The 17,867-nt window shown below is 61.4% G+C and overlaps 1 protein-coding gene across 1 annotated transcript in view; it reads right to left on the bottom strand.

Annotated features, from left to right (window-relative positions):
• SPR (sepiapterin reductase) overlaps positions 1 to 8,549 on the bottom strand; it is a 32,008-nt gene extending 23,459 nt beyond the window's left edge. The window contains exons 1-2 of the mRNA XM_075346223.1: positions 8,190 to 8,549; positions 2,834 to 3,124 (exon numbers count right to left, since the gene is read on the bottom strand). Coding sequence (XP_075202338.1) covers positions 2,834 to 3,124; positions 8,190 to 8,484 — 586 coding nt within the window. The 5' untranslated portion in view covers positions 8,485 to 8,549. The remainder of the gene's footprint in view (positions 1 to 2,833; positions 3,125 to 8,189) is intronic.
• Between the last annotated feature and the right edge of the window lie 9,318 nt (positions 8,550 to 17,867).

Genomic DNA, 17,867 nt, shown 5'->3' with positions numbered 1-17,867 from the left:
AGTAAGTCTGGAAATTACAGCGGAAACTACAGATAACCGTTATCCTTTGATATATTGCTGCACGGAGTGTACAATAAAGGCTTTCACAGTTCGGAGAGATCTGGAGATAATCCTGTAAAGAATTTTTTTTTACATTTTTAGAACTAGAAGATCCAATAATGACTTAATTCCTGTCAATGTAGCCACACAACAACAGATCCTCATTGGATCAATTATATTCTGTCACTTGCTAACAAAATCCCTGAGCTCTCCTGATTCTGCCGCGTTTTTCCATTTTCCAACGCGCCTCTCCATTGCAGAGATATTCACATTTGTTTCTTCTGGATCTCTGCTTTCAGTCGCACTGGGTGTTTCTTCAGAGTCTTCTCTGGGGGAGTGTCCCTTCACCCTCCCTGATGTGGCCAATCACAACTCAGCAGACTCTGAAACTGTGCTATGATTGGCAGCATCTGGGTGGGAGGAGTGAAGACACTCCCCCAGAGAAGACTCTGAAGAAACACCCAGTGAGACTGAAAGCAGACATCCAGAAGAAACAAATGTGAATATCTCTGCAATGGAGAGGCGCATTGGAAAATGGAAATAAGCGGCAGAATCAGGAGAGATCAGGGATTTTAAAAGGAATTTTATAAGCACTTTTTTTCTTGACCAAGTGACATCTCCTCTTTAGAGAGCTCAGCACATTTTTGTTTTTGGGGGGTGGGGAGGGGCATGGGAAGAAAGGAATGGAAAAGAAAAGCATTTCTGCACCGTTATTTATTTTTATTTTTTTTACAGTGTTCACTGTTGACACATCAACTTTACTCTAGGTCGGCACAAATATGGCGAATCCAAATGGAGAATTTTTCTGTGTATTTTTTTTTTTACCCTTGCACTATAGGATACATTAAAAAAAAAAGGTCCTTTGTCTACATATTGGACATAATTTCATGCAAAACCCCAAGAACAGGCTGGACAAATTTTTGTCCCCCTCAGCTTAATATTTGGTTGCACCCTTTATCCTTTTGGAATAAATCCCTTCCATCAGTCGCCCCCTATACCCGTCCACAAGCTTCTTCCTCCTCTCACCTGAGATCTCGGACTCTTCTTTATAAAAGTCACCAGGTCTCTCATATCTGAAGGAGTCTTCTCTTCTCTTAATTTTCACATCTCTCCACAGGTGTCAATGGGGTTTAGATCCGGACTCATTGCTGCCACTTCAGAACTCTCCAGCGCTTTGTTTCTATACATTTCTGGGGCTTCTTGAAGTGTTTGGGGTCATTGTCCTGCTGGAGACCCCTGACCTAGGATGCACCCCCAGCTTTCTGAAACTGGGCTCTATGTTACCACCAAGAATCCTTTGGTAATCTTCATATTTCATGATGTCTTGCACACAGTCAGGGCCCCCAGTACCAGAGGCACCAAAACATCTCTGACCTCCACCATGTGTGACTGTAGGTGCTGTTCAAATTGTCTCTCCAGTAAAGGAGACAAACTCTAGCACAGCGCCACCTATTGGAAGTAGCGATCCTAAAAGTCACAAGTGGATTTTCAACAATCCTTTGCAATATGACTCAGGATATATAAGCCAGATCAGAATCCCAATTTGCAGACACGGTGTTTCGGGGTGCTTGCCCCTCGTCAGTGCAAAGTATGGGGGTGTCTGATCTGGCTCATGAGAAAGCTATGTGGGGACCACGGGTAGGTGCTGTGTTCTTTACTTTCTGGCCTCATTCCGTTTTCGGTAAACAGTAGAATGATGCGCTTTACCATAAAGCTCCATCTTGGTCTCATCTGTCCACAAGATGCTTTTCCAGAAGGATTTTCTTTTTTCTCATACATTTTGGCTTTTTAGGTCATTGTGTCAGCAGTGGGGTCCTCCTAGGTCTCCTCCATATTGTTTCATTTCATTCAGATGTGTACAGATAATTCGCGCTGACATTGATGCCCCCTGAGCTGCAGGACGGCTTTAATTTCTTTATTGGAGGCTTATCCACCATCTGGACTATCCTGTGTTACAACCTTTCATGAATTTTTCTCTGCCATCCACATGCAGCGAGATCAGCTACAGTGCCATGGGTTGTAACCTTCTTGATTATATTGGGCACCGTGGACAAAGGAACATCAAGATCTCTGGAGATGGACTTGTAACCTTGAGATTGATGATGTTTTTCAACAACATTGTTTCTCAAGTTGTCAGACAGTTCTCTTCTCCTCGCTACGTGTGGACACACAATGCACAGATTGAGGCAACTTCTCCCCTTTTTATCAGATTTCAGGTGTGATTTTCATATTGCCCACACCTGTTACTACAGTGGAACTTTGAGAATCACATGCTTGAAACAAAGTTGTTTATCCACATTTTTGAAAAGGTGCCAACAATTTTGTCCGGCCCATTTAGAGGGTTTTGTGTGACATTATGGCCAATTTGCCTTTTTTTGTTGTTCCAATACACAGAAACAAAATAAACATTTGTGTAACAAAACATATGTATTTACAATAATTTTCTGGGAGAAACTTCATTTTCTGGAACAACTTCAAGGGTGCCAACATTTTGGCTGGGATTATACGTATGTGTGTGTATATAGTGTTTTTTTTTTTGTAGCAACTCTAGTAAGTGTTCCTTGTTTGTGATGAGCGAGCACTACCATGCTCGGGTCTCGTAACAGACGCTCGGACGGGCTTGACTCGAGCACCGAATATAATGGAAGTCTACAGGGAACTCGAGCATTTTTCTGGACGGCACCCTACCCCATCAGTATGAACTAAGGGATTAAAGTGCAAGTTACAAGACACTGTGTATAGGAGAGATCACGGTACGTGCTGCCCAAAGACGCGACTCCACCGAGTACCGTACCTGGTGAGTAGGTGAGAACGCGGACGTCCGCCTCTTCCTCTGCGAGCACTCTGAACATCATGTCTCTAGCCGCTTTACCCGCACAGTAGAGAGTCCAAGACTTGAATGCACGAATGGCGGCCAGAGAGGACACGTTGATGACCACTCGCTGCAGCCCCGAGCGTTTTGGGAAGGATTTCAGCAGGGAGGAGGTGAGGCACAGCGCGGATGACACATTGAAGGCCAAATATCTGTTTACCGCCTCCATATCTGTGATGTCCACAAAATGGTTACTGACGTTTCCTAAGGACCCTGGAGGGGAGAAGACACCAAATGTAGAAGTAAGAGGGGGATCTGCTTGGACCACCACTGAGTGCAACTGAATAACTATGCCTATCATCCATCGCAGTTCTGATCAGACACAATGGTCGCCCCTGACAGCATCAAAAAGCAGGGCTGTGGAGTCGGTAAGCCAAACCTCAGACTCAGACTCAGACTCAGACTCAGACTCAGACTCAGACTCAGACTCAGACTCAGACTCAGACTCAGACTCAGACTCAGACTCAGACTCAGACTCAGACTCAGACTCCTACATATATTGCTTAGTTAGGTGAAAAATTTATTGTAGTACATGAATATGTGTATGTGAACATCAGACATTTAATAATTTTTATGATACGATAATCAAGATATTTGGATAGAACATAAAATATATTTATTGGAATACAACTTTAGAACACAAAAAACTGTAATAAACTGTAAATATGTAATACACTATGTAATATACAGTAGATTACATATATATCTTGTGTGTGTATATACACTGTGTGTGTATATATATATATATATATATATATATATATATATATTTTTTTTTTTACATATTTACAATTTATTAGTTTTTTGTGTTCTAAAGTTGTATTCCAATAAATATTTTATGTTCTATCCAAATATCTTGATTATTGTATCATAAAAACAATTAAATGTCTGATGTTCACATTGTACTACAATAAATTTTTCACTTAAATATAAGCATTATACTAAATGTTATTATTTAGTAAAATATTCAGCACATTCTGCATTGCACTCCTGTCCCCAATTTATTATATATTTTAGGAGTCGGAGTCGGTGCATTTTATACCGACTCCGACTCCACCAAAATGAGCTCCGACTCCGACTCCACGACTCCGACTCTGACTCCACAGCCCTGTCAAAAAGACCACATATCACTTTGAGCTGGGACGGGACCCCTGTGAGGAGCACCCAACCTATTGAGCCAAGACGGGACCCCTGTGAGGAGCACCCAACCTATTGAGCCAAGACGGGACCCCTGTGAGGAGAAACTACCACACCGAGCCAAGACGGGACCCCAGTGAGGAGCAGCCACCACACCGAGCCAAGACAGGACCCCAGTGAGGAGCACCCAACCTATTGAGCCAAGACGGGACCCCTGTGAGGAGAAGCCACCCCACCGAGCCAAGACAGGACCCCAGTGAGGAGCAGCCACCGCACCGAGCCAAGACGGGACCCCAGTGAGGAGCAGCCACCGCACCGAGCCAAGACGGGACCCCAGTGAGGAGCAGCCACCGCACCGAGCCAAGACGGGACCCCAGTGAGGAGCAGCCACCGCACCGAGCCAAGACGGGACCCCAGTGAGGAGCAGCCACCGCACCGAGCCAAGACGGGACCCCAGTGAGGAGCACCCAACCTATTGAGCCAAGACGGGACCCCAGTGAGGAGAAGCCACCCCAGCGAGCCAAGACGGGTCCCCAGTGAGGAGCAGCCACCACCCCCCGAACCAAGACGGGACCCCAGTGAGAAGCCACCACACCGAGCCGGGACGGGACCCCAGTGAGGAGCAGCCACCACACCGAGCCGGGACGGGACCCCAGTGAGGAGCAGCCACCACACCGAGCCGGGACGGGACCCCAGTGAGGAGCAGCCACCACACCGAGCCAAGACGGGACCCCAGTGAGGAGCAGCCACCACACCGAGCCAAGACGGGACCCCAGTGAGGAGCAGCCACCACAGCGAGCCAAGACGGGACCCCAGTGAGGAGCAGCCACCACAGCGAGCCGGGACCCCAGTGAGGGGAAGCCACCACACCGAGCCAAGACGGGAACCAAGTGAGGAGCACCCACCAACCCTGTGCCTCTTCTTCCCCGATCCCTCCGCTCCATGTCCTGTGCCTCTGCTAACCCCGTCCTGTGCACCCGCTCCCCGTCCAGTGCCTCCGATCCCCCGGGTCTCTTTGCTCCCCATCCTGTGCCTCCGCACCCCCCGGTCTCTCTGCTCCTCATCCTGTGCCTCCGCTCCCTGTTCTGTGCCTCCACTCCCCCCAGGTCTCTATGCTCCCCGTCCTGTGCCTCCACTCCCCCGGGTCTCTTTGCTCCCCGTCCTGTGCCTCCGCACCCCCGGTCTCTCTGCTCCTCATCCTGTGCCTCCGCTCCCCGTCCTGTGTCGCCACTCCCCCAGGTCCGTCCACTCCCTATTCTGTGCCTCCACTCCCCCCAGGTCTCTCTGCTCCCCGTCCTGTGCCTCCACTCCCCCGGGTCTCTTTGCTCCCCGTCCTGTGCCTCCGCACCCCCCGGTCTCTCTGCTCCTCGTCCTGTGCCTCCGCTCCCCCAGGTCCCTCCGCTCCCTGTCTTGTGCCTTCGCACCCCCCGGTCTCTCTGCTCCCCGTCCTGTGCCTCCGCACCCCCGGTCTCTCTGCTCCCCGTCCTGTGCCTCCACTCCCCCCAGGTCTCTCTTGCTCCCCATCCTATGCCTCCACACCCCCCGGTCTCTCTGCTCTCATCCTGTGCCTCCACTCCCCCCGGTCTCTCTGCTCTCATCCTGTGCCTCCACTCCCCCCGGTCTCTTTGCTTCCCGTCCTGTGCCTCCGCTCCCTCTGCTCCCCATCCTGTGCCTCCACTCTCTACAGGTCTCTCTGCTCCCAGTCCTGTGCCTCCGCTCTCCCCCCTGTGCCTCCACTTCCCATTCTGTGCCTCCACTCCCCCCAGTCTCTCTGCTCCCCATCCAGTGCCTCCACTCCCCTAGGTCCCTCCGCTCCCTGTCTTGTGCCTTCGCACCCCCCGGTCTCTCTGCTCCCCGTCCTGTGCCTCCGCTCTCCCCCCTGTGCCTCCACTTCCCATTCTGTGCCTCCACTCCCCCCAGTCTCTCTGCTCCCCATCCAGTGCCTCCACTCCCCTAGGTCCCTCCGCTCCCCGTCTTGTGCCTTCGCACCCCCCGGTCTCTCTGCTCCCCGTCCTGTGCCTCTGCTCCCCTCGGTCTCTCAGCTCCCCGTACTGTGCCTCTGCTCCCCCCGGTCTCTCAGCACCCCGTCCTGTGCCTCTGCTCCCACCGGTCTCTCAGCACCCCGTCCTGTGCCTCTGCTCCCCCCGGTCTCTCAGCTCCCCATCCTGTGCCTCCGCTCCCACCGGTCTCTCAGCTCCCCGTCCTGTGCCTCCACTCCCCTAGGTCCCTCCGCTCCCCGTCTTGTGCCTTCGCACCCCCCGGTCTCTCTGCTCCCCGTCCTGTGCCTCCGCACCCCCGGTCTCTCTACTCCCCGTCCTGTGCCTCTGCTCCCCCCGGTCTCTCTGCTCCCCGTCCTGTGCCTCTGCTCCCCCCGGTCTCTCTGCTCCCCCCGGTCTCTCAGCTCCCCGTCCTGTGCTTCTGCTCCCCCCGGTCTCTCCGCTCCCCGTCCTGTGCCTCTGCTCCCCCCGGTCTCTCCGCTCCCCGTCCTGTGCCTCCGCTCCCCGTCCTGTCTCTCCGCTCCCCGTCCTGTGCCTCCGCTCCCCCCGGTCTCTCCGCTCCCCGTCCTGTGCCTCCGCTCCCCCCGGTCTCTCCGCTCCCCGTCCTGTGCCTCCGCTCCCCCCGGTCTCTCCGCTCCCCGTCCTGTGCCTCCGCTCCCCCCGGTCTCTCCGCTCCCCGTCCTGTGCCTCCGCTCCCCCCGGTCTCTCCGCTCCCCGTCCTGTGCCTCCGCTCCCCCCGGTCTCTCCGCTCCCCGTCCTGTGCCTCCGCTCCCCCCGGTCTCTCCGCTCCCCGTCCTGTGCCTCCGCTCCCCCCGGTCTCTCCGCTCCCCGTCCTGTGCCTCCGCTCCCCCCGGTCTCTCCGCTCCCCGTCCTGTGCCTCCGCTCCCCCCGGTCTCTCCGCTCCCCGTCCTGTGCCTCCGCTCCCCCCGGTCTCTCCGCTCCCCGTCCTGTGCCTCCGCTCCCCCCGGTCTCTCCGCTCCCCGTCCTGTGCCTCCGCTCCCCCCGGTCTCTCCGCTCCCCGTCCTGTGCCTCCGCTCCCCCCGGTCTCTCCGCTCCCCGTCCTGTGCCTCCGCTCCCCCCGGTCTCTCCGCTCCCCGTCCTGTGCCTCCGCTCCCCCCGGTCTCTCCGCTCCCCGTCCTGTGCCTCCGCTCCCCCCGGTCTCTCCGCTCCCCGTCCTGTGCCTCCGCTCCCCCCGGTCTCTCCGCTCCCCGTCCTGTGCCTCCGCTCCCCCCGGTCTCTCCGCTCCCCGTCCTGTGCCTCCGCTCCCCCCGGTCTCTCCGCTCCCCGTCCTGTGCCTCCGCTCCCCCCGGTCTCTCCGCTCCCCGTCCTGTGCCTCCGCTCCCCCCGGTCTCTCCGCTCCCCGTCCTGTGCCTCCGCTCCCCCCGGTCTCTCCGCTCCCCGTCCTGTGCCTCCGCTCCCCCCGGTCTCTCCGCTCCCCGTCCTGTGCCTCCGCTCCCCCCGGTCTCTCCGCTCCCCGTCCTGTGCCTCCGCTCCCCCCGGTCTCTCCGCTCCCCGTCCTGTGCCTCCGCTCCCCCCGGTCTCTCCGCTCCCCGTCCTGTGCCTCCGCTCCCCCCGGTCTCTCCGCTCCCCGTCCTGTGCCTCCGCTCCCCCCGGTCTCTCCGCTCCCCGTCCTGTGCCTCCGCTCCCCCCGGTCTCTCCGCTCCCCGTCCTGTGCCTCCGCCCCCCCCGGTCTCTCCGCTCCCCGTCCTGTGCCTCCGCTCCCCCCGGTCTCTCCGCTCCCCGTCCTGTGCCTCCGCTCCCCCCGGTCTCTCCGCTCCCCGTCCTGTGCCTCCGCTCCCCGTCCTGTGCCTCCGCTCCCCCCGGTCTCTCCGCTCCCCGTCCTGTGCCTCCGCTCCCCGTCCTGTGCCTCCGCTCCCCCCGGTCTCTCCGCTCCCCCCGGTCTCTCCGCTCCCCGTCCTGTGCCTCTGCTCCCCCCGGTCTCTCCGCTCCCCGTCCTGTGCCTCCGCTCTCCCCGGTCTCTCCGCTCCCCGTCCTGTGCCTCCGCTCCCCCCGGTCTCTCCGCTCCCCCCGGTCTCTCCGCTCCCCGTCCTGTGCCTCCGCTCCCCGTCCTGTGCCTCTGCTCCCCCCGGTCTCTCCGCTCCCCGTCCTGTGCCTCCGCTCCCCCGGTCCATCCTCTCAGGTACCGGCGTTGTTGATGATGATCAGCCTCTCCAGTTCTCCGCTGCTCATCTCGGCGGCCGCAGTCACCGTCCTCCTCACCCCGTCCTCCGTGCTCAGATCCGCCGCCGTCCAGTGGACCCCGAGCCCCGGGCAGCGCTCCCGCAGCGTCTCCACTTCCCTCCTCAGGGTCTCTTCGGAGCGGGACACCAGGAGCAGCGCTGACCCCGGAGCGGCCCGGGCCGCCAGCTGCCGGCACACGGTGAGCCCGAACCCGCGGGAGGCTCCGGAGACCACACACACGACCCGCCCCAGAGACATCGCACCAGCGACTGACCGTGACCGCGCACTGACCGAGCGCTGAACCGGCCGCACAGCATGACGGGAGCCAAAGCGGCGGCAGCCAATCAGCGACCTGCCCTCATCACAGCACTACGGGGCAACTAACAAACGGCGACCTGATTGGTTTTACACGCCACTGAAATCCTCTTAAAGAGACAGTACAGTCTTTTCTTTACGTAGCAAGTGCTGACTCATTCAGGTGCACGCTCACAGCCGAGGGTCCCCTCATTCAGGTGCACGCTCACAGCCGAGGGTCCCCTCATTCAGGGGCACGCTCACTGCATGTCGGGGACGGGGCTGCCTTTCCCCTGTCCCATAGCTCAAGTCTTCAGATATATTTGTGTGTGACAGCAGGGACAGGAGGAACAGCAGGGGCAGGAGGAACAGCAGGGGCAGGAGGAACAGCAGGGGCAGGAGGAACAGCAGAGGCAGGAGGAACAGCAGAGGCAGGAGGAACAGCAGAGGCAGGAGGAACAGCAGGGGCAGGAGGAACAGCAGGGGCAGGAGGAACAGCAGAGGCAGGAGGAACAGCAGAGGCAGGAGGAACAGCAGGGGCAGGAGGAACAGCAGAGGCAGGAGGAACAGCAGAGGCAGGAGGAACAGCAGGGGCAGGAGGAACAGCAGGGGCAGCAGGGGCAGGAGGGACAGCAGAGGCAGGAGGAACAGCAGAGGCAGGAGGAACAGCAGGGGCAGGAGGAACAGCAGGGGCAGGAGGAACAGCAGAGGCAGGAGGAACAGCAGGGGCAGGAGGAACAGCAGGGGCAGGAGGAACAGCAGGGGCAGGAGGAACAGCAGGGGCAGGAGGAACAGCAGGGGCAGGAGGAACAGCAGGGGCAGGAGGAACAGCAGGGATAGGAGGAACAGCAGGGACAGCAGGGGCAGGAGGGGCAGGAGGGACAGCAGGGGCAGGAGGAACAGCAGAGGCAGGAGGAACAGCAGGGGCAGCAGGGACAGCAGGGGCAGCAGGGACAGCAGGGGCAGGAGGAACAGCAGGGGCAGGAGGAACAGCAGGGGCAGCAGGGACAGCAGGGGCAGGAGGAACAGCAGAGGCAGGAGGAACAGCAGGGGCAGGAGGAACAGCAGGGACAGGAGGGGCAGCAGGGGCAGGAGGAACAGCAGGGGCAGCAGGGACAGCAGAGGCAGGAGGAACAGCAGGGACAGGAGGGACAGCAGAGGCAGGAGGAACAGCAGGGGCAGGAGGAACAGCAGGGGCAGGAGGAACAGCAGGGACAGGAGGGGCAGCAGGGGCAGGAGGAACAGCAGGGGCAGCAGGGACAGCAGAGGCAGGAGGAACAGCAGGGACAGGAGGGACAGCAGAGGCAGGAGGAACAGCAGGGGCAGGAGGAACAGCAGGGGCAGGAGGAACAGCAGGGGCAGGAGGAACAGCAGGGGCAGGAGGAACAGCAGGGACAGGAGGGGCAGCAGGGGCAGGAGGAACAGCAGGGGCAGCAGGGACAGCAGAGGCAGGAGGAACAGCAGGGACAGGAGGGACAGCAGAGGCAGGAGGAACAGCAGGGGCAGGAGGAACAGCAGGGGCAGGAGGAACAGCAGGGGCAGGAGGAACAGCAGGGGCAGGAGGAACAGCAGGGGCAGGAGGAACAGCAGGGGCAGGAGGAACAGCAGGGGCAGGAGGAACAGCAGGGACAGGAGGAACAGCAGGGGCAGGAGGAACAGCAGGGGCAGGAGGAACAGCAGGGGCAGGAGGAACAGCAGGGGCAGGAGGAACAGCAGGGGCAGGAGGAACAGCAGGGGCAGGAGGAACAGCAGGGGCAGGAGGAACAGCAGGGGCAGGAGGAACAGCAGGGGCAGGAGGAACAGCAGGGGCAGGAGGAACAGCAGGGACAGGAGGGGCAGCAGGGGCAGGAGGAACAGCAGGGGCAGCAGGGACAGCAGAGGCAGGAGGAACAGCAGGGACAGCAGGGACAGCAGGGACAGGAGGAACAGCAGGGACAGGAGGAACAGCAGAGGCAGGAGGAACAGCAGGGGCAGGAGGAACAGCAGGGGCAGGAGGAACAGCAGGGGCAGGAGGAACAGCAGAGGCAGGAGGAACAGCAGGGGCAGGAGGAACAGCAGGGGCAGGAGGAACAGCAGGGGCAGGAGGAACAGCAGGGGCAGGAGGAACAGCAGGGGCAGGAGGAACAGCAGGGACAGGAGGGGCAGCAGGGGCAGGAGGAACAGCAGGGGCAGGAGGAACAGCAGGGACAGCAGGGGCAGGAGGAACAGCAGGGGCAGCAGGGACAGCAGAGGCAGGAGGAACAGCAGGGACAGCAGGGACAGCAGAGGCAGGAGGAACAGCAGGGGCAGGAGGAACAGCAGGGGCAGGAGGAACAGCAGGGGCAGGAGGAACAGCAGGGACAGGAGGAACAGCAGGGGCAGGAGGAACAGCAGGGGCAGGAGGAACAGCAGGGGCAGGAGGAACAGCAGGGACAGGAGGGGCAGCAGGGGCAGGAGGAACAGCAGGGGCAGCAGGGACAGCAGAGGCAGGAGGAACAGCAGGGACAGCAGGGACAGCAGGGACAGGAGGAACAGCAGGGACAGGAGGAACAGCAGAGGCAGGAGGAACAGCAGGGGCAGGAGGAACAGCAGGGACAGGAGGAACAGCAGGGGCAGGAGGAACAGCAGAGGCAGGAGGAACAGCAGGGACAGGAGGAACAGCAGGGGCAGGAGGAACAGCAGGGGCAGGAGGAACAGCAGGGGCAGGAGGAACAGCAGGGGCAGGAGGAACAGCAGGGACAGGAGGGGCAGCAGGGGCAGGAGGAACAGCAGGGGCAGGAGGAACAGCAGGGGCAGCAGGGACAGCAGGGGCAGGAGGAACAGCAGGGACAGCAGAGGCAGGAGGAACAGCAGGGACAGCAGGGACAGCAGAGGCAGGAGGAACAGCAGGGGCAGGAGGAACAGCAGGGGCAGGAGGAACAGCAGGGGCAGGAGGAACAGCAGGGACAGGAGGAACAGCAGGGGCAGGAGGAACAGCAGGGGCAGGAGGAACAGCAGGGGCAGGAGGAACAGCAGGGACAGGAGGGGCAGCAGGGGCAGGAGGAACAGCAGGGGCAGCAGGGACAGCAGAGGCAGGAGGAACAGCAGGGACAGCAGGGACAGCAGGGACAGGAGGAACAGCAGGGACAGGAGGAACAGCAGAGGCAGGAGGAACAGCAGGGGCAGGAGGAACAGCAGGGACAGGAGGAACAGCAGGGGCAGGAGGAACAGCAGAGGCAGGAGGAACAGCAGGGACAGGAGGAACAGCAGGGGCAGGAGGAACAGCAGGGGCAGGAGGAACAGCAGGGGCAGGAGGAACAGCAGGGGCAGCAGGGACAGCAGAGGCAGGAGGAACAGCAGGGACAGCAGGGACAGCAGAGGCAGGAGGAACAGCAGGGGCAGGAGGAACAGCAGGGGCAGGAGGAACAGCAGGGGCAGGAGGAACAGCAGGGACAGGAGGAACAGCAGGGGCAGGAGGAACAGCAGGGGCAGGAGGAACAGCAGAGGCAGGAGGAACAGCAGGGGCAGGAGGAACAGCAAGGACAGGAGGAACAGCAGGGGCAGGAGGAACAGCAGGGGCAGGAGGAACAGCAGGGGCAGGAGGAACAGCAGGGGCAGGAGGAACAGCAGGGACAGGAGGAACAGCAGGGACAGGAGGAACAGCAGGGGCAGGAGGAACAGCAGGGGCAGGAGGAACAGCAGAGGCAGGAGGAACAGCAGGGGCAGGAGGAACAGCAGGGGCAGGAGGAACAGCAGGGACAGGAGGAACAGCAGGGGCAGGAGGAACAGCAGGGACAGGAGGAACAGCAGGGGCAGGAGGAACAGCAGGGGCAGGAGGAACAGCAGGGACAGGAGGAACAGCAGGGGCAGGAGGAACAGCAGGGGCAGGAGGAACAGCAGGGGCAGGAGGAACAGCAGGGGCAGCAGGGACAGCAGGGGCAGGAGGAACAGCAGGGGCAGGAGGAACAGCAGGGGCAGCAGGGACAGCAGGGGCAGGAGGAACAGCAGAGGCAGGAGGAACAGCAGGGGCAGGAGGAACAGCAGGGGCAGGAGGAACAGCAGGGACAGGAGGGGCAGCAGGGGCAGGAGGAACAGCAGGGGCAGCAGGGACAGCAGAGGCAGGAGGAACAGCAGGGACAGGAGGGACAGCAGAGGCAGGAGGAACAGCAGGGGCAGGAGGAACAGCAGGGGCAGGAGGAACAGCAGGGGCAGGAGGAACAGCAGGGGCAGGAGGAACAGCAGGGGCAGGAGGAACAGCAGGGGCAGGAGGAACAGCAGGGGCAGGAGGAACAGCAGGGGCAGGAGGAACAGCAGGGGCAGGAGGAACAGCAGGGGCAGGAGGAACAGCAGGGGCAGGAGGAACAGCAGAGGCAGGAGGAACAGCAGGGGCAGGAGGAACAGCAGGGACAGGAGGAACAGCAGGGGCAGGAGGAACAGCAGGGGCAGGAGGAACAGCAGGGACAGGAGGAACAGCAGGGGCAGGAGGAACAGCAGGGGCAGGAGGAACAGCAGGGGCAGGAGGAACAGCAGGGGCAGGAGGAACAGCAGGGGCAGGAGGAACAGCAGGGGCAGGAGGAACAGCAGGGGCAGGAGGAACAGCAGGGACAGGAGGGGCAGCAGGGGCAGGAGGAACAGCAGGGGCAGGAGGAACAGCAGGGGCAGCAGGGACAGCAGGGGCAGGAGGAACAGCAGGGGCAGCAGGGACAGCAGAGGCAGGAGGAACAGCAGGGACAGCAGGGACAGCAGAGGCAGGAGGAACAGCAGGGGCAGGAGGAACAGCAGGGGCAGGAGGAACAGCAGGGGCAGGAGGAACAGCAGGGACAGGAGGAACAGCAGGGGCAGGAGGAACAGCAGGGGCAGGAGGAACAGCAGGGGCAGGAGGAACAGCAGGGACAGGAGGGGCAGCAGGGGCAGGAGGAACAGCAGGGGCAGCAGGGACAGCAGAGGCAGGAGGAACAGCAGGGACAGCAGGGACAGCAGGGACAGGAGGAACAGCAGGGACAGGAGGAACAGCAGAGGCAGGAGGAACAGCAGGGGCAGGAGGAACAGCAGGGACAGGAGGAACAGCAGAGGCAGGAGGAACAGCAGGGACAGGAGGAACAGCAGGGGCAGGAGGAACAGCAGGGGCAGGAGGAACAGCAGGGGCAGGAGGAACAGCAGGGTCAGGAGGAACAGCAGGGGCAGGAGGAACAGCAGGGACAGGAGGGGCAGCAGGGGCAGGAGGAACAGCAGGGGCAGGAGGAACAGCAGGGGCAGGAGGAACAGCAGGGGCAGCAGGGACAGCAGGGGCAGGAGGAACAGCAGGGGCAGCAGGGACAGCAGAGGCAGGAGGAACAGCAGGGACAGCAGAGGCAGGAGGAACAGCAGGGGCAGGAGGAACAGCAGGGGCAGGAGGAACAGCAGGGACAGGAGGAACAGCAGGGGCAGGAGGAACAGCAGGGGCAGGAGGAACAGCAGGGGCAGGAGGAACAGCAGGGGCAGGAGGAACAGCAGGGACAGGAGGGGCAGCAGGGGCAGGAGGAACAGCAGGGGCATCAGGGACAGCAGAGGCAGGAGGAACAGCAGGGACAGCAGGGACAGGAGGAACAGCAGGGACAGGAGGAACAGCAGAGGCAGGAGGAACAGCAGGGGCAGGAGGAACAGCAGGGACAGGAGGAACAGCAGGGGCAGGAGGAACAGCAGAGGCAGGAGGAACAGCAGGGACAGGAGGAACAGCAGGGGCAGGAGGAACAGCAGGGGCAGGAGGAACAGCAGGGGCAGGAGGAACAGCAGGGGCAGGAGGAACAGCAGGGGCAGGAGGAACAGCAGGGGCAGCAGGGACAGCAGAGGCAGGAGGAACAGCAGGGACAGCAGGGACAGCAGAGGCAGGAGGAACAGCAGGGGCAGGAGGAACAGCAGGGGCAGGAGGAACAGCAGGGGCAGGAGGAACAGCAGGGGCAGGAGGAACAGCAGGGACAGGAGGAACAGCAGGGGCAGGAGGAACAGCAGGGGCAGGAGGAACAGCAGGGACAGGAGGGGCAGCAGGGGCAGGAGGAACAGCAGGGGCAGCAGGGACAGCAGAGGCAGGAGGAACAGCAGGGACAGCAGGGACAGCAGGGACAGGAGGAACAGCAGGGACAGGAGGAACAGCAGAGGCAGGAGGAACAGCAGGGGCAGGAGGAACAGCAGGGGCAGGAGGAACAGCAGAGGCAGGAGGAACAGCAGGGACAGGAGGAACAGCAGGGGCAGGAGGAACAGCAGGGGCAGGAGGAACAGCAGGGGCAGGAGGAACAGCAGGGGCAGGAGGAACAGCAGGGGCAGCAGGGACAGCAGAGGCAGGAGGAACAGCAGGGACAGCAGGGACAGCAGAGGCAGGAGGAACAGCAGGGACAGCAGGGACAGCAGGGACAGGAGGAACAGCAGGGACAGGAGGAACAGCAGAGGCAGGAGGAACAGCAGGGGCAGGAGGAACAGCAGGGATAGGAGGAACAGCAGGGACAGGAGGAACAGCAGGGGCAGGAGGAACAGCAGGGGCAGGAGGGACAGCAGGGGCAGGAGGAACAGCAGGGATAGGAGGAACAGCAGGGACAGCAGGGACAGCAGAGGCAGGAGGGACAGCAGAGGCAGGAGGAACAGCAGAGGCAGGAGGAACAGCAGGGGCAGGAGGAACAGCAGGGGCAGGAGGGACAGCAGGGGCAGGAGGGACAGCAGGGGCAGGAGGAACAGCAGGGGCAGGAGGAACAGCAGGGGCAGGAGGAACAGCAGGGGCAGGAGGAACAGCAGGGGCAGGAGGAACAGCAGGGACAGGAGGAACAGCAGGGGCAGGAGGGACAGCAGGGGCAGGAGGAACAGCAGAGGCAGGAGGAACAGCAGGGGCAGGAGGAACAGCAGGGGCAGGAGGGACAGCAGGGGCAGGAGGGACAGCAGGGGCAGGAGGAACAGCAGGGGCAGGAGGAACAGCAGGGGCAGGAGGAACAGCAGGGGCAGGAGGAACAGCAGGGGCAGGAGGAACAGCAGGGACAGGAGGAACAGCAGAGGCAGGAGGAACAGCAGGGGCAGGAGGAACAGCAGGGACAGGAGGAACAGCAGAGGCAGGAGGAACAGCAGGGACAGGAGGAACAGCAGGGACAGGAGGAACAGCAGGGACAGGAGGAACAGCAGGGACAGGAGGAACAGCAGGGGCAGGAGGGACAGCAGGGGCAGGAGGGACAGCAGGGGCAGGAGGGACAGCAGGGGCAGGAGGAACACCAGGGGCAGGAGGAACAGCAGGGACAGGAGGAACAGCAGGGGCAGGAGGAACAGCAGGGACAGGAGGAACAGCAGGGACAGGAGGAACAGCAGGGGCAGGAGGAACAGCAGGGGCAGGAGGGACAGCAGGGGCAGGAGGGACAGCAGGGGCAGGAGGGACAGCAGGGGCAGGGGCAGGAGGGACAGCAGGGACAGGAGGAACAGCAGGGACAGGAGGAACAGCAGGGGCAGGAGGAACAGCAGGGGCAGGAGGGACAGCAGGGGCAGCAGGGGCATGAGGAACAGTAGGGACAGGAGGAACAGCAGGGACAGGAGGAACAGCAGGGACAGGAGGAACAGCAGGGGCAGGAGGAACAGCAGGGGCAGGAGGAACAGCAGGGGCAGGAGGGACAGCAGGGGCAGGAGGGACAGCAGGGGCAGGAGGAACAGCAGGGGCAGGAGGAACAGCAGGGGCAGGAGGAACAGCAGGGGCAGGAGGAACAGCAGGGGCAGGAGGAACAGCAGGGGCAGGAGGAACAGCAGGGACAGGAGGAACAGCAGGGGCAGGAGGAACAGCAGGGACAGGAGGAACAGCAGGGGCAGGAGGAACAGCAGGGGCAGGAGGAACAGCAGGGGCAGGAGGAACAGCAGGGACAGGAGGAACAGCAGGGGCAGGAGGAACAGCAGGGGCAGGAGGAACAGCAGGGGCAGGAGGGACAGCAGGGGCAGGAGGGACAGCAGGGGCAGGAGGGACAGCAGGGGCAGGAGGGACAGCAGGGGCAGGAGGAACACCAGGGGCAGGAGGAACAGCAGGGACAGGAGGAACAGCAGGGGCAGGAGGAACAGCAGGGGCAGGAGGAACAGCAGGGGCAGGAGGGACAGCAGGGGCAGGAGGGACAGCAGGGGCAGGAGGGACAGCAGGGGCAGGAGGAACAGCAGGGGCAGGAGGAACAGCAGGGGCAGGAGGAACAGCAGGGGCAGGAGGAACAGCAGGGGCAGGAGGAACAGCAGGGGCAGGAGGAACAGCAGGGACAGGAGGAACAGCAGGGGCAGGAGGGGCAGGAGGGGGGGCAGGAGGAACAGCAGGGACAGGAGGAACAGCAGGGACAGGAGGGGCAGGAGGGGGGGCAGGAGGAACAGCAGGGGCAGGAGGAACAGCAGGGACAGGAGGGGCAGGAGGGACAGGAGGGGCAGGAGGGACAGGAGGGGCAGGAGGAACAGCAGGGACAGGAGGAACAGCAGGGGCAGGAGGAACAGCAGGGGCAGGAGGAACAGCAGGGACAGGAGGAACAGGAGGAACAGCAGGGACAGGAGGAACAGGAGGAACAGCAGGGGCAGGAGGAACAGCAGGGGCAGCAGGGACAGCAGAGGCAGGAGGAACAGCAGGGACAGGAGGAACAGCAGGGACAGGAGGAACAGCAGGGACAGGAGGAACAGCAGGGGCAGGAGGAACAGCAGGGACAGCAGAGGCAGGAGGAACAGCAGGGACAGGAGGAACAGCAGGGACAGGAGGAACAGCAGGGACAGGAGGAACAGCAGGGGCAGGAGGGACAGCAGGGGCAGGAGGAACAGCAGGGACAGGAGGAACAGCAGGGGCAGCAGGGACAGCAGAGGCAGGAGGAACAGCAGGGACAGGAGGAACAGCAGGGACAGGAGGAACAGCAGGGACAGGAGGAACAGCAGGGGCAGGAGGAACAGCAGGGGCAGGAGGGACAGCAGGGGCAGGAGGGACAGCAGGGGCAGGAGGGACAGCAGGGACAGGAGGAACAGCAGGGACAGGAGGAACAGCAGGGGCAGGAGGAACAGCAGGGGCAGGAGGGACAGCAGGGGCAGCAGGGGCATGAGGAACAGTAGGGACAGGAGGAACAGCAGGGACAGGAGGAACAGCAGGGACAGGAGGAACAGCAGGGGCAGGAGGAACAGCAGGGGCAGGAGGAACAGCAGGGGCAGGAGGGACAGCAGGGGCAGGAGGAACAGCAGGGGCAGGAGGAACAGCAGGGGCAGGAGGAACAGCAGGGGCAGGAGGAACAGCAGGGACAGGAGGAACAGCAGGGGCAGGAGGAACAGCAGGGACAGGAGGAACAGCAGGGACAGGAGGAACAGCAGGGACAGGAGGAACAGCAGGGACAGGAGGAACAGCAGGGGCAGGAGGAACAGCAGGGACAGGAGGAACAGCAGGGACA

Source organism: Anomaloglossus baeobatrachus, chromosome 1 (assembly GCF_048569485.1).
Source record: "Anomaloglossus baeobatrachus isolate aAnoBae1 chromosome 1, aAnoBae1.hap1, whole genome shotgun sequence".
Classification (NCBI taxonomy): Eukaryota; Metazoa; Chordata; class Amphibia; order Anura; family Aromobatidae; genus Anomaloglossus; species Anomaloglossus baeobatrachus.
This window is presented reverse-complemented; position numbering and strand designations above follow the sequence as displayed.